The sequence below is a fragment of the Nicrophorus vespilloides genome, unplaced genomic scaffold (genome assembly GCF_001412225.1).
Source record: "Nicrophorus vespilloides isolate i.1.1-1 unplaced genomic scaffold, Nicve_v1.0, whole genome shotgun sequence".
Lineage (NCBI taxonomy): Eukaryota > Metazoa > Arthropoda > Insecta > Coleoptera > Silphidae > Nicrophorus > Nicrophorus vespilloides.
The window spans coordinates 1-13,353 of NW_017097900.1; the positions used below are offsets into that span (position 1 = coordinate 1).

At 38.3% G+C, this 13,353-nt stretch overlaps 4 protein-coding genes across 6 annotated transcripts in view; 2 read left to right on the forward strand and 2 right to left on the reverse strand.

Annotated features, from left to right (window-relative positions):
- Nucleotides 1-2,439: 2,439 nt before the first annotated feature.
- On the forward strand, nt 2,440-8,566 carry LOC108561346 (transient receptor potential cation channel subfamily A member 1; the record flags this gene model as incomplete). The annotated part of the gene is given in 15 exon segments (XM_017919232.1): nt 2,440-2,596; nt 2,660-2,750; nt 3,243-3,438; nt 3,498-4,145; nt 4,928-5,106; nt 5,171-5,450; nt 5,510-5,679; nt 5,734-5,878; nt 5,937-6,047; nt 6,107-6,361; nt 6,427-6,855; nt 6,915-7,190; nt 7,262-7,421; nt 7,656-7,783; nt 7,846-8,566. Coding segments are annotated over 15 exon segments (3,354 nt in total), but the record flags the coding sequence as incomplete, so codon positions are not given.
- A 70-nt stretch (nt 8,567-8,636) lies between these two features.
- LOC108561340 (aurora kinase A) lies at nt 8,637-9,892 on the reverse strand. Of its 3 annotated transcripts, none has more exons than XM_017919222.1 (3): nt 9,693-9,892; nt 9,344-9,641; nt 8,637-9,282 (listed from the first exon to the last, which is right to left on the reverse strand). In XM_017919222.1, exons 1-3 carry the CDS (start codon nt 9,828-9,830, stop codon nt 8,744-8,746), a joined length of 975 nt encoding a protein of 324 aa, XP_017774711.1. In that variant the 5' UTR covers nt 9,831-9,892; the 3' UTR covers nt 8,637-8,743. The 3 variants fall into 3 exon arrangements, with proteins under 3 accessions (XP_017774711.1, XP_017774710.1, XP_017774709.1); XM_017919221.1 differs by having other exon boundaries at nt 9,344-9,644; XM_017919220.1 differs by having other exon boundaries at nt 9,344-9,891.
- A 160-nt stretch (nt 9,893-10,052) lies between these two features.
- Nucleotides 10,053-10,817, forward strand: LOC108561341. Its single transcript, XM_017919223.1, has one exon. It carries the CDS (start codon nt 10,132-10,134, stop codon nt 10,756-10,758), a length of 627 nt encoding a protein of 208 aa, XP_017774712.1. The 5' UTR covers nt 10,053-10,131; the 3' UTR covers nt 10,759-10,817.
- Nucleotides 10,818-11,127: 310 nt separating this feature from the next.
- LOC108561344 (1-phosphatidylinositol 4,5-bisphosphate phosphodiesterase gamma-1-like) overlaps nt 11,128-13,353 on the reverse strand; it is an 11,242-nt gene continuing 9,016 nt past the window's right edge. Inside the window, 5 exon segments of the mRNA XM_017919229.1 lie at nt 11,128-11,624; nt 12,167-12,274; nt 12,335-12,474; nt 12,537-13,328; nt 13,331-13,353. The exon segment at nt 13,331-13,353 is cut by the window's right edge and continues 140 nt beyond it. Coding sequence (XP_017774718.1) covers nt 11,595-11,624; nt 12,167-12,274; nt 12,335-12,474; nt 12,537-13,328; nt 13,331-13,353 — 1,093 coding nt within the window. The 3' untranslated portion in view covers nt 11,128-11,594.

Consider the following 13,353-nt stretch of genomic DNA (forward strand, 5'->3'; position numbering starts at 1 on the left):
TTACTGTGGTTTTAGCCGTTTGGCTGGAATTCGTGTTCAAATTTTAAAAAATGCTCAAAAAAGCAGTGTTTTTACATTTCATTGATTTACTCGAAAACTATAATAAATAGAATGAATCCAAAAGATGCATATGAAAGCTGTATGTTTGGGGAATTCAGCAAGTATCGATATATTACTGTGGTTTTAGCTGTTTGGCTGTAATTCGTGTTCAATGTTTAAAAATGCTCGAAAAAGCAGTACCCGGCGCATCCATCAATATTTTTAAAAAATTTACAAACATTAATTATTTAATTAATTGTAAGTAAGTTACATAAAGTTCCCCTTTTTATGCATTTTTCTTATATGCAAATGAATATGCAAATTATTACGAAAACTATTGGGAATTCAATTCCATAATTGGACTATTCATGAGCTGTTCAATAAATGATGTATACAGTTCGCACAGTTGATTTGAATTGATGCAATATGCTTGCGTTTAATCTGTTAATATATCTTTGCTCTAAATAACAATATTGTAGACATTTACAAATAATATTCATGTTTAAATTTGTAAAAAGTTTTTCCTTGTTTCGTTAATGTCAAATTTCATGTTTTTATTTACCCGGCGCATCCACCAAATAGTATTACGAAATTAATGGAAATGACTAATTCATATTTAAAATTGAGGCCGCAGTTGCATTAAGAATAATAACGTTTTGAAAAAAAAAACAATAATGAATGAATTTTAAAATTTGTTATTCTTTTAATTAAATAAATATTAGAAATTTTAAAGGTTTGCTTCATATGAATATAAATTGATCAAATATAAGAATAAATGTTAATTATTGTTGTTCGAAGAACTGATTCGAATGTAGTTTGTAGTTGATGAAGAAGTGATTCGGCGCGCGTTCAAAAGCACGAACAAAAAAAGCAGTTTGCGTTCGAGCACAAAACGCTGGTAAATCGAGTGCGGATCGGCAGTAGCGAACGAAGATCCGCAACGCGAAGAATCCTCACTCAGAATACTTCTCCCATACGCAGAAGTATTGCAAAGCGTAAACTTTCGGTTAAAGTGATCCACATTCTAAGGGTTTACCTGAGCAGGATTGTATTATATTCCTGTTGCTCGTAAAAGCGAAGCTACAAAGTTCGGTTCGGTGCGATTTTCGACGAAGATTTCGGTACAGTCTGGGGTCGACGGCGCAACAGCCACAAGAAGTCAGTTACTATGCCTCAGTCGAGCAGCACAAGACGTACCTGCGAATCTGTAGCCAACTGACTAGAGATGTATGGCAACAAGCTATTCAGAAATAACTATTCGGCCAAGCGGAATGGGATGAGCGGCTCCATTCGCATGGCCAAACAATGGACGAAGGTGCTCGGTCTGCAGAAGAACAATTCTTCGAGAAAGCTCTCCGCCGCCGAATTCATCGAGGTAAAACACCTCACATACGCATCTCTTCCTTCAAACACTTAACAATTAAACACTTAATAATTAAACACTTAAAAACTTTAACATCGAAAGACCCAATCAAAACTTACTTAACGGATCTCCAAGTGCTTTCCATTTGCTGCACGTCAGATGCAATTTTATTACGACCGTAAATCACGATTTTCATTTCCACGTAAATCCTCAATTTACAACGTAAATTTGAACATCTGCCAACATTAATACCAATAAAATGCGCAACACAGTCATAAAATTCATAATATTTAAATTTTTAAAACTTAATTAATTTGAAATTTTCATTTTAAAAATATTCGCGAATTCAGGACAATGTAAGATGCACATTTTCCACTTTTTAATTCTAAATTAATTTAAAATTTGATAAATTAATTGTTATATTTATTTCTGCACGTTTAATCAATATTTAATGAGTGCTTTAGAATTTTTGAATTAAAAAATAATTACGTATTTTGTTTTGTTATTTGGACTTGGAATAGTAAAAATATCAATATTTGAAAAATTTATAAACTTTGGCAAATAAATATTACAATTAGTCTTCTAGATTTAATAAGAAAAGTAATAATAACTACTTTCGTTAGCCGGCGAATTCACATTTATAGAATAGATATTTCGTATCTTTTTGGAAAAATCAAATGAATACTTCTACTAATATACAAATATTAGTATTACTTAATTAAGTATATTTATAAACTAATTGTTCTAAGTAAATATTTAGTTTAATTTTAAAGACAAAAAAAAACTTATTTCTAATATTGAAATTTTCATATATTGTTTTTTCCTCTAGAATGTATTGAACATTAAAAAATTGGAATACAAATATTATTGTTTAGAATATGTAGAATTGTAATATTGAAACTTTAACATATGATTTTCTTTCAGTCTAAAATACAGTGGATTTGTTTTTCTAACTAGTTAAACTATTGTTTGCATAGTTTTAGTAGTACATATTGAAATGTAAATACTTATAATTAAACTGTTGATGTTGTTATCAGGCGGCGGAAAGTGGAAATTTAGATGCGTTCAAGAAGCTTTACTATGCGGATACGACGAGACTGCTCATCCAAGATCACAGGGGTCGCTCGTGCACTCATCAGGCGGCCTTCAGGAATCGCATCCCCGTGTTGGAATTCATCCGATCGCAGGGGGCCGGTAAGGAATATGACTCATACAAAAAAAAGAAATAGAGACCGAACACTGTTACTCTTATTCTAGATTTGAACATTAAGGATAATGCTGGAAATACTCCTCTGCACGTGGCCGTCGAGAATGAAGCGCTCGACGCCGTGGATTACCTTCTTAGAATGTAAGTAAATAGTGCAAAAACTAATTCATTTGTTAAATTATAGTGTTGAAATACAGTTAGTGTTAATCAAATTTTAATGGTAATTTAAATTATTAATCTATTGCTGAAGCTCTAATTTAGTTTAAATCTATAGCTTTTCTACTATTTTTTTTTTCATTTAGAAATTTTAGAGGTATTTCGTTTAATACAAATAGTTTTTAGCATTTATAGAATTATTATAATCATAGTAATTTGATTATAAGAATTGCTTAAACTTTAAGTCGTGTTATTAATGTTTGGTTTTGTAACTTTATTCACTTGTTTTTAAGGGTAATTGGTGAGCTGAGAGGTCATGTTGTAATGAAATATTAGTTGATGGATGGTTCAGATTAGATTGAAAGATTTGGATATGTCCCATAATTGAAGGGGAAGAAAAACTAATTTGATAAAGTTATCCAAACTATGAATGCTGTTGCACGCAATTCTTACTATTACGATTCTTGTGTTACGCAGGGGTGTGGCTACGAACATCTTGAACGAAAAGAAGCAGGCCGTCATCCATTTGGCAACGGAATTGAACAAAGTCTGCGTGCTGAAAGTGATGGGAAAATACACGGATATGATCGACATCCAGCAAGGAGGAGAGCACGGAAGGACGGCGCTTCATATCGCAGCCATCTACGATCAGGACGAATGCGCCACCTTGCTTGTACGATCGCTGCGAAATTAATAGAAATATGTAATGATGATGATTGAATTGTTTTTCAGATCAAGCAATTCGACGCGAGTCCGAGGAAGCCTTGCAACAACGGATACTACCCGATTCACGAGGCCGCAAAGAACGCATCTTCGAAGACGCTCGAGGTGTTCCTGCAGTGGGGAGAATCGAGCGGATCCTCTCGAGAAGAGATGATCTCGTTCTTCGATGCGGAGGGTAACGTTCCTCTTCACTCGGCGGTCCACGGAGGAGACATCAAAGCGGTGGAGCTTTGCCTCACGTCCGGCGCGAAGATCTCCACACAGCAGCACGATCTCTCCACGCCAGTCCATTTGGCGTGCTCCCAAGGAGCCACGGAGATCGTTAAGTTGATGTTCAAGATGCAGCCGGAAGAGAAGGTCGTCTGCTTGACGTCGTGCGACGTTCAGAAGATGACTCCGCTGCATTGCGCCGCGATGTTCGATCATCCCGACATCGTCGAGTATTTAGTTTCCGAAGGGGGCGACATCAACCAGGTGGATAAAGAGAAGAGATCTCCTCTGCTCTTGGCCGCTCTCCGAGGCGGTTGGCGTACAGTCCACGTGCTGATCCGTCTGCAGGCCGACATACATATCAAAGATGTTAACAAGAGGAACGTGCTGCACTTGGTAGTCATGAACGGTGGCAGGTTGGAACAGTTCGCCGCTGAAGTAAGTAAGGTGAGATTTGAGCTTGGGCTTCTTCTACTTCGTCATTCCACACACGTAATCTTTTGGTAACTATATTCTCGATTCATTTCCGACATGGAGGTTTCTCGTTCAGTCGACGATGAAGCAGATTTTACATTGTGTTCTTTATTTTGTGATTTCGATATAATTTGCCCCGCACCGAGCGGTAGGTCATTGGAAGGTATAGCACCGAATATATATTAAAACTAAAATTGTTTTTTTTTCATAAGCAACTTGCACAAAAGTAATTTGCAAAATTTACATTTACTTGGAAAGCGTCCAATTAAGATGCTTTATTAAACGTTTTGTGTTCGGGTCCAGCGTAGTTCGTTTTTGTAACACGAGACGGTATTCATAGCCCAGCAAAGAGTTTTAATTAGAGCGCTGACACAACTAGTCTCTCACGAGTATTGCATTCCATGGCTCGAATACAAAACAAATACTAAAGAAAAACACTCAATTCTGCATTAATGAAACTTCGCGTTCTAAGCAGAAGCAGAAGTTAATTATCTAATTAATAAATATTTATTATTGCCAGAATAGAAACTGTATTGATTAATCGTATTGTAATTTGGGAAATATTAATTGCCCATCAGCACCAGACCACGTAATATTTTTTGAAGTAAGATCATAGTTTTAGCGTTTGGGTAAATAATTAATTAGTTAGCCGAGTATATTTGATGAGAGTAGCATTCGTATTGATTCAACACAGTAATTAGTTCAAGTTGTTGTTGATGTAGCCAAGACTCTTATTAATTGGTGTTTTCCGTCAGGCGCAATCTGAAACCGGCTTGCTGCAATTACTAAACGAAAAGGACATAAGCGGATGCTCTCCATTGCATTACGCCAGTCGCGAAGGACACATCAGGAGTTTGGAGAACCTCATCAAATTGGGCGCTTGCATCAACCTGAAGAACAACAACAATGAAAGCCCGTTGCATTTTGCTGCGAGGTGATTAATAGATTTAATAGAATAATCGATTACTAAAAATATAATTAAATTAATACGTATGTAGATATGGACGTTACAACACGGTGAAGCAGCTGTTGGATTCGGAGAAGGGAACGTTCATCATCAACGAGAGCGACGGAGAGGGCCTCACGCCGTTGCATATCTGCTCGCAGCACGGTCACATGAAATTGGTGCAACTTCTTTTGAATCGCGGTGCTCTCTTGCACAGAGATCACAACGGAAGGAATCCCTTGCATTTGGCGGCGATGTGTGGATTCACTCAAACTGCTGAGATGTTGTACACGGTGCACTCTCACCTCTTGGATCAAGCCGACAAGGACGGAGTAATTAGAAATTACTATTTGAAGATCAATCAATTGATTGTTGCTGCTTTGTTTTGCAGAACACCGCGCTGCATTTAGCGACGATGGAAAATCAAGCGTCGTCCATTATGCTTCTGATGAATCTCGGCTGCAAACTGTTGTACAACCATATGGATATGAGCGCGATGGATTACGCCATTTACTACAAGTATTCCGAGGCCGCTCTGGCCATGGTGACGCACGAGAAGAGGTGAAATATTAAGATGACGATTTGCAAAAAGAACATAATCGATTGATTTTACAGGGCGGAAGAGGTGATGCTTTTGAAATCCAATAAACATCCTTGCGTGACTCTCGCCTTGATAGCTTCGATGCCGCGCGTTTTCGAAGCCGTTCAGGATAAGTGCATAGAAAAAGCGGATTGCAAGAAGGACTCTAAACAGTTTTACGTAAATACTCGGTGCGGTGCAACGAGTCCCTTGGATGCAATAATGTCCCGTGTTTCAGGTCAAATACGATTTCACCTGTCTGCAGTGTCCGCAATTTTATGCCGACATGGATGAAGAGACTGGAGAGGCATACAACATCTCCGAGCCCATTCCGCTTCCAGCTCTAAACGTATCTTATTCAATTTGTAATTTGTTGTAGATTTCAACTTGCGGCTTGCTGTGTTTCAGGCTATGGTCGTGCACGGTCGTGTGGAATTGCTTGCGCATCCATTGAGTCAAAAATACTTGCAAATGAAATGGAATTCCTACGGAAAGTATTTTCACGTGGCGAATGTGCTTTTCTACAGCATCTTCCTTGGTTTCGTGACGTGCTTTTCCTCGCAGATGATGGTGCACGATGAGAAGGAGGACGAAGAGAGCTTGAAACGATTCCTGGCATCCACCAAACATTTGGGAGCGAACATCTCCAATTACACGCAGCGAGTAATTTACAATAAATTCAAGGAAAGAACAACAATAAAGATTACAAATTGTCTCTTGTGTATCAGGAATACTTGGAGTCGAACAAGGCGAAGATCCTGGAGGTCAGCATCACGCCCATAATGTACATAAGCGGACTGGGCATTATGGCCTACATAAGTCTGAATTCCATCCGAGAATTCGTCCAAGTTTATCAGCAAAAGTTCCTCTACTTCCTGGATCCCATCAATTTGGTCTCGTGGATCTTGTACTCCAGCTCCATCCTCATGGTCACTCCCATCTTCGGCGGGAAGATATTCGAACTGCAATTCTCGTGCGCTTCTCTCACCGTTTTCCTGAGCTGGTTCAACCTGCTGCTGCTCCTGCAGCGCTTCGATCAAGTTGGCATCTACGTCGTCATGTTCCTCGAAATCCTGCAGACTCTTATTAAAGTGCTGATGGTTTTCTCCATCCTCATCATAGCATTCGGTCTAGCCTTCTACATATTGCTGTCTAGAGTAAATCGATCAAATTTCCTGCGTTCTATAGTAAATTCTAACTTTTTGTAATATTCCAGGGAGAACATCTCTCGTTTAGGTCGGTGCCCATGTCTCTGGTGCGAACGTTCTCCATGATGTTAGGCGAAATAGATTTCATGGGAACTTACGTGCAGCCCTACTATTTGCGAGACGCCGGTTCCAGGTCTCTTCCGTTCGCTATGCCCACCTTCCTCATACTCGGAATCTTTATGGTCTTAATGCCCATCCTCCTGATGAATCTGCTCATCGGTTTGGCCGTCGGTGACATCGAGTCCGTGAGGAGAAATGCTCAATTGAAACGATTAGCCATGCAGGTAAGTTAACAAACAAAATAGTTGTCCACCAAATGTTAATGTTTTATGTTATTATTACTTCAATTACACAGGTGGTTTTGCACAGCGAGTTGGAAAGGAAAATCCCGAGAGTTCTGCTCGAGAAAGTTGACAAAAGCGAGATAATCGAGTACCCGAACGATGCGCAATCCAATCTCGGTTTTCTGGATTCCATCTTGAAGAAGTGGTTTGGCAGTCCATTCTCCGAAGAAGGTAACACCGCTTTGTTCACAATTTCCCTACACCGATCACACTATCACCATAAGCTTTCTATTAGAGCGTACAAATAACGAATTTTGGCTGCTTTACAGGGAAGTTAAGGTTTCCTCCAAGGCGACTTAAACTTGGGAGCTTTACGCACCTTGGTAGGAGCTTTCAAGCACTGCATGTTCTCGCACATCTACAAATCAAGCACGTGCTAATAATATTATCGTTTGTTTTCTTAAGGTCCTGACCCCACCATCGAAACGCCCGAGGATATGATCATCGCGAAGATCGAAAAGACCAAAACCAAACTGCGTGATCTAACGAGGATGATGGAATCGCAGCAGCAACTGTTAAGACTCATCGTGCAAGTAAGTAAAACAGGAATATCGATCTGTTATATTTGTGAATGAAACGTAACGATCGTTTGCAGAAAATGGAAATTAAGACGGAAGCAGAAGACGTGGACGAGGGGATGTCGCCCAGCGAATCCAGACGATCCAAGTGGACTTCGCCGAAGCTTAAATCGAAACTTAAGTCGGCTTTAAGTCTTGCCAAGTAATCGATTGAAAATCGCCTAATTGTTAAAAAAAAAGAATAGCGAAAGCACCGACAAAAAAGGCACTATTTGAAGAATACTGGGCGCAAATTTCCTAAAACACTATCGCATTATTATTTAAAATTGTTTCTTTACTAAAATTTCAATGGGTTTTCGCAACAAATTTGTTTTACTCAAAGTAAGAGCAATTCTCGTGGGGTCCGATAATGCATTAAAAATGAATTTATTGTGAAACAAAACATTGAAATGTCTCCTGAGTTGAGCTAATACTCAACGCAGCATGAAATTAATTTTAATATTGAGAAACGTTAAGTTTTGTAGATTAAAATCGATGTAATTCAATTCATCGTTGAGAATACGAGGCGCGCCCATCCCTATCTAGTCGTGTAAATCTTTTATAATTCTCGTTGTATTTTATTTATTGGTAGAGTATTATATAATCGTTTTGTATTCGTGAGAAAAGGGAAGAGAAAACAACTAAATGTGATATTCGGGGTCATATTAAAAGTCGTTTTTAGCAACAACAGAACATGTTGATGAGAAACGTTTGGGAACGAAATACAAAACAATGATGAGTAAATGTAAGAAAACATTTAAACAAACTATATGTAATAAATCAAAGTATCGAATAAATTAATATAAATTATGTAAAAAAAAATAGCGTGTTTGTTTATTATTATAAAAGAAAGAAAGAAATTTGTATAGAGAGTACAGTAAAACTTATCAAGATAAAGAACATAAAAATTGTTAAAAATCACATAAATAGAAATCACTAGTCGTTGTTGACTATGATGTGTCCCTCGATCCAGGGATGCGCCATGATCCCATCGAGTTCCAGCCGATCGTTGGGATTAACCACCAGCAGTTTCCTAATCAAATCTCTGGCACCTTCTGGGACATGATCGGGGAACGTGTATTTAACTTTGGTGATCCTCGAGTACGTCTCGTCATAGGTTTTAGCCTCGAACGGTGGATTGCCGACGAGGAACTCGTAGCAAAGCACGCCGACGCTCCACAGATCCACCTTCTCGTTGTGCGTGTGCCCCTTGACCATCTCCGGCGAGAGGTAGTCCAGGGTACCACACAGGGTGCTCCTCCTCGAGGACGGAGCGTGCACGGACCAGCCGAAATCGGCAATCTTAATCTCTCCTTTGGAACCTAACAGAAGATTTTCCGGCTTTATATCGCGATGGATGACCTTCTTCACGTGGCAATACTTCAGGGCGTCTGCCAGCTGATAAATGTAGTTAGCTGCTTGATGCTCAGGGAATCGTTTATTGGGCATCTGCAGCAGATGCTTATACAAAGCCCCTAGAAATCAGAACAAAATTGATTATTATAACATTAATGTTAATGAATTTATTGTAATTACCTTTAGGAGCATACTCTAGTATTAGGTAAACTCTAGAATCATCATGGAAATACCCAAACATCCTCAAGATGTTGGGATGTCTGAGGTGGCTTTGGATTTCAATCTCCCTCCTAACCTGGTGCTCATTGTTGGACTCCTTGATGTTGTCTTTGAAGAGCACTTTTAGGGCCACAATGAACTTGGACTTCTTCTCCCTGGCCAAGTACACACTGCCGAACTTCCCTCGTCCAAGCGGTTTACCAATATCAAAGTCATCTAAGGTCCATGTACGTTTCTGGCCTGACTTCTCCTGCTGCTGCTGCTGATGCTGTTCATCAGCCACCACACTTTCAGATTTAATCAACTTTACCTGCTGCTTCTGCTCCACGTGAGGCGCGTTGAACCCCTTGGGCACTTCGTTTTCCTTGTCCGAAAACTTTGGATTTATTTGCACTTTGCTGTTGGTTTCCTTCAAAGACATCTTCCGCACGTTACTGGTTACATCCATTTAAACTTTAAAAAACTGACATTGCTTCAACCGTTGACCGAGCACCGTTCCGCAGCGTTGCAATTCCATCAAAACAAATACAAACTATTGAAAAACTCAAATTTTCCCACAGAAAAACCTTGTTACAATCTGAAAAACATTAAATGAATCAACAATTAGTAACATTCGTAACGAATACCTCATACTAACGATTTTAAAATCTGAATCATTTGAACTAACGACTCTTGTGGCAACAGTGCAATTACAATATTTAGTTAAGGTTATGGCTTCTAGATTTTAAATTATCTTTTTTTAAAGCAAGATGAATATCTTGAGCAGATTACGGAACATCAAGAGCGGCCCTGTGTGCATGCAGCTTCGCAGTAAATCCTATTTCAAGCTTTTCCAGAAGCCCAGCGAGGAGAAGTACAGAGCCATTGATGGGATGCCACAATCGTACACCCTGATCTACAGGAATATGCTCGAGAAATACCTAAGGATAGGGCAATTTGCATCAACTTTCAGCCTCCTATCGATTGGTGCCTTAGTCATATATAAACAAAAGGACTTGGCTGATGCCAAAATCAACATGAGCTTCTGGGAAGAAAGTCCAAAGGCGATCAAGAATGAAATGTCTCTGTATGTAGTAGCACTGATGGTTATCGCTGTAGGATTGCAACTTGCTTCAGCAAAAATGCCTCTGAGGATTTACAGATGCAAAGAAAAGTACATTTTTGTGAGCTACACAAATATCCCACTGAACATTACCAAGTATTCAGAAGTTTCTAGCAACATTAGCAAGTTACCAGCTGACGGTATTGTACCCTGGAAGAACAGCTTGTACGAGGTTGGGAACAAGAGCAGGATAATCCTGGTGGAGAACTATTTCCGGACACCAGCAGAATTGAATGAAATGCTTGGAGATGACTTTTACTCGAAATTTCAATAGATGTATTGATTTTGACTGTAGTATTTATTGATTAATTAAATAAATTGTTATTATTTTTACACTAGTTTTCTTAACACAAAAATTGATTAATTAAGTAAATATTCACACAAGAAGTAAGACAAAATATTAATTATTTATATATCTTTATTAACCTTTGCAACAACATTATTACTTTACATCTCTTAAATTTTTGTAACATTTTCTTTTTAATTCACATCAAATACTTAAAACATTCTCTTAGTTACAGTAATAAAATATATCTAAAATACAATAAAAATTATAATAATTATATATAAAAAAAAAACATTAAATAGCATCTATAAATATATAAACCTTTCAATATATTTGTATTTCTTTTGATTACTTTTTGAGCGACTACGAAAATATATATATATTTATATAATTATTGACTCTGAAGAAATCTTGGATATGGTTGTTGTTTTTTTTTGCTGTTCCATGATATGTAAACTTCACCCAAAATATAAATGCACTCTTTCACATTTCTCACTCGCGATCTCCCCTTTAAGTATGTATTAGAAAAATAGAATCTAGTGTAAATAATGCACGAGATGGAAAATAAAGTTTCATCATCATAATAATAATAATAGAGAGATATTGTATGTATATTAAATATATAAATGAGACTTAGGTACGCATAGCAATCAGATCTATTTCGTTTATATCGTTATTAACTTAGTCTCCGTCTCTGATAAATATAACAATAAAAATAAAGAAGCCGAAACGCCTGAAGCTCTTTATTCGATTTTAGATCGAACTAACGGCATCATTTTTTTTAGCACCTATTTTATTTTTCGTTTCTAATTAGTCATTTATTGTCAATGTCCAGCTTGTCCGGTGGAATTTTCCTAAAAGCACAAGAATTCTCAAACTAGAAAAGTTACATTTTCCACGAAAGGAAGAAAGTTTTTTACTGCACATCGACTAAAGTTAATTCTGGAAGAATTATTCGATTATTCCTTAAAATACAATAGACTTTACATATATAGAACAAACAGTATATATATATTTCTTTTATAATTAACAAATGCTATGATTTTCATTTTTTTTTCATAACAACTTTTAGGGTTATTTAAAAACAAGTTAGATAAACTTTTGGAAGAATAAGTACGAAAATAAATGCATATTTTCGAATGTAGATAATTTGCGAAATTATGTTCAGTAGCATAAAAGATATAAATATATAAAATAGCATGCGAAATGTTAAAATTTTAAAGTAAAATAAAAAGAGTTGTAAATGTGTTTAAGATTGCTTCATCTTATTAAGAAAAATGCTTTAGGATAATTGAAATCCATTCTGGAGTTTTAAAGAAGGATGCGTTTCGTTTGGAAAGCGTTCGTATAGTTGTGCTTCTGAATAGAGATTGCTATAGAATTAGAGAATACTAACCAACTGATTTCTAATGCTAATATGGATAAGTAGAGAAGCTAACTCGAGGTCTTCGCTGTAGGAATTCTTCAGGCAAACGCTTCTATACCCGGACCGAAGACAGGTCACCTAGAAAAAAAAACATTGTAGTAATTGCAAACCGATTGGGAATTGGTTGCATAAACTTACCGGGTAAACGGCTTGGCCGATGAAGTTGGGGTCGCCGAAAACGTCTTCGTCTTGCACGTTAAATCGTAGCAGCGCAAAGTCCGGATTGGCCACGTCGAATTCGCAGATCTCGTTCCATTTCGGATTGAACCCGTTGTCAGCTAATAAATAATTGTAAATATTAAAAAAATAAATATATATTGTCGGATTTTGTAACACTTACAGACTGTCTTCGTCTGAAGCTTTTGACCGGAATCGAATTCGGCGCCGCACACCTCGATCTCCACGAAGGGACTGACGAAACCTTTCTTGAATTTGTTGAGATGCCTTGCTCCGATGATGCGGATGGAGATGGTCAGAGGTTCGACTCCGATCAGAGTGTTCTTATCGCTGGGATCGAATTCGTCGCGGAACATGAACTGCGGTTTTAGGAGGTAACCGCAGTTACCGTTGTCGCGGAACTTGGCCTGGTTCAGTTGCATCGGTTTGTCCCCGGTCTGGTAGTTGAGAGCGACCATTTGGGAGCCGGCATTCCAGATGTTGATCGGATTGTAATTGGAGGAGTCGATGCGTTGACCCTTTGGATACACCCTGGAGAACTGATGCTGATGGTAGCGAATGAAGAACTTGCTCTCCTGCTGGCAGATTATCTTCTCCGCTTTGTTCTCGGGGAACGAGGACATCTCGTAGAATAGGAATGCCTTCCTCGCCCGCTCCATGTTGAACGTAATAGAGCGACAGTATATGATCAGATTGGACATCTCCTTGGCGATGCGGAAGGCTCGCTCCATCTCCTTGTGCTGACTCTCCAATACGCAAGCCTTCTTCGCCGCATCCTTAATGCTGTTAGCCCACTCTGTAGCATCCTCCATCGATTGAACAGCGGCTTCCAAAGGAGCACAGGACGTTGTCGTGCTGATCTTAAGAATCCACTCCAGCCCTTGAGGAGTCATGCTATGGATAATCTCCACTACAGCTCCGCTAACATCCAATTGCCCTTGCGGTATACCAGACTATCAAAAAAACAGAAGAAAATAACA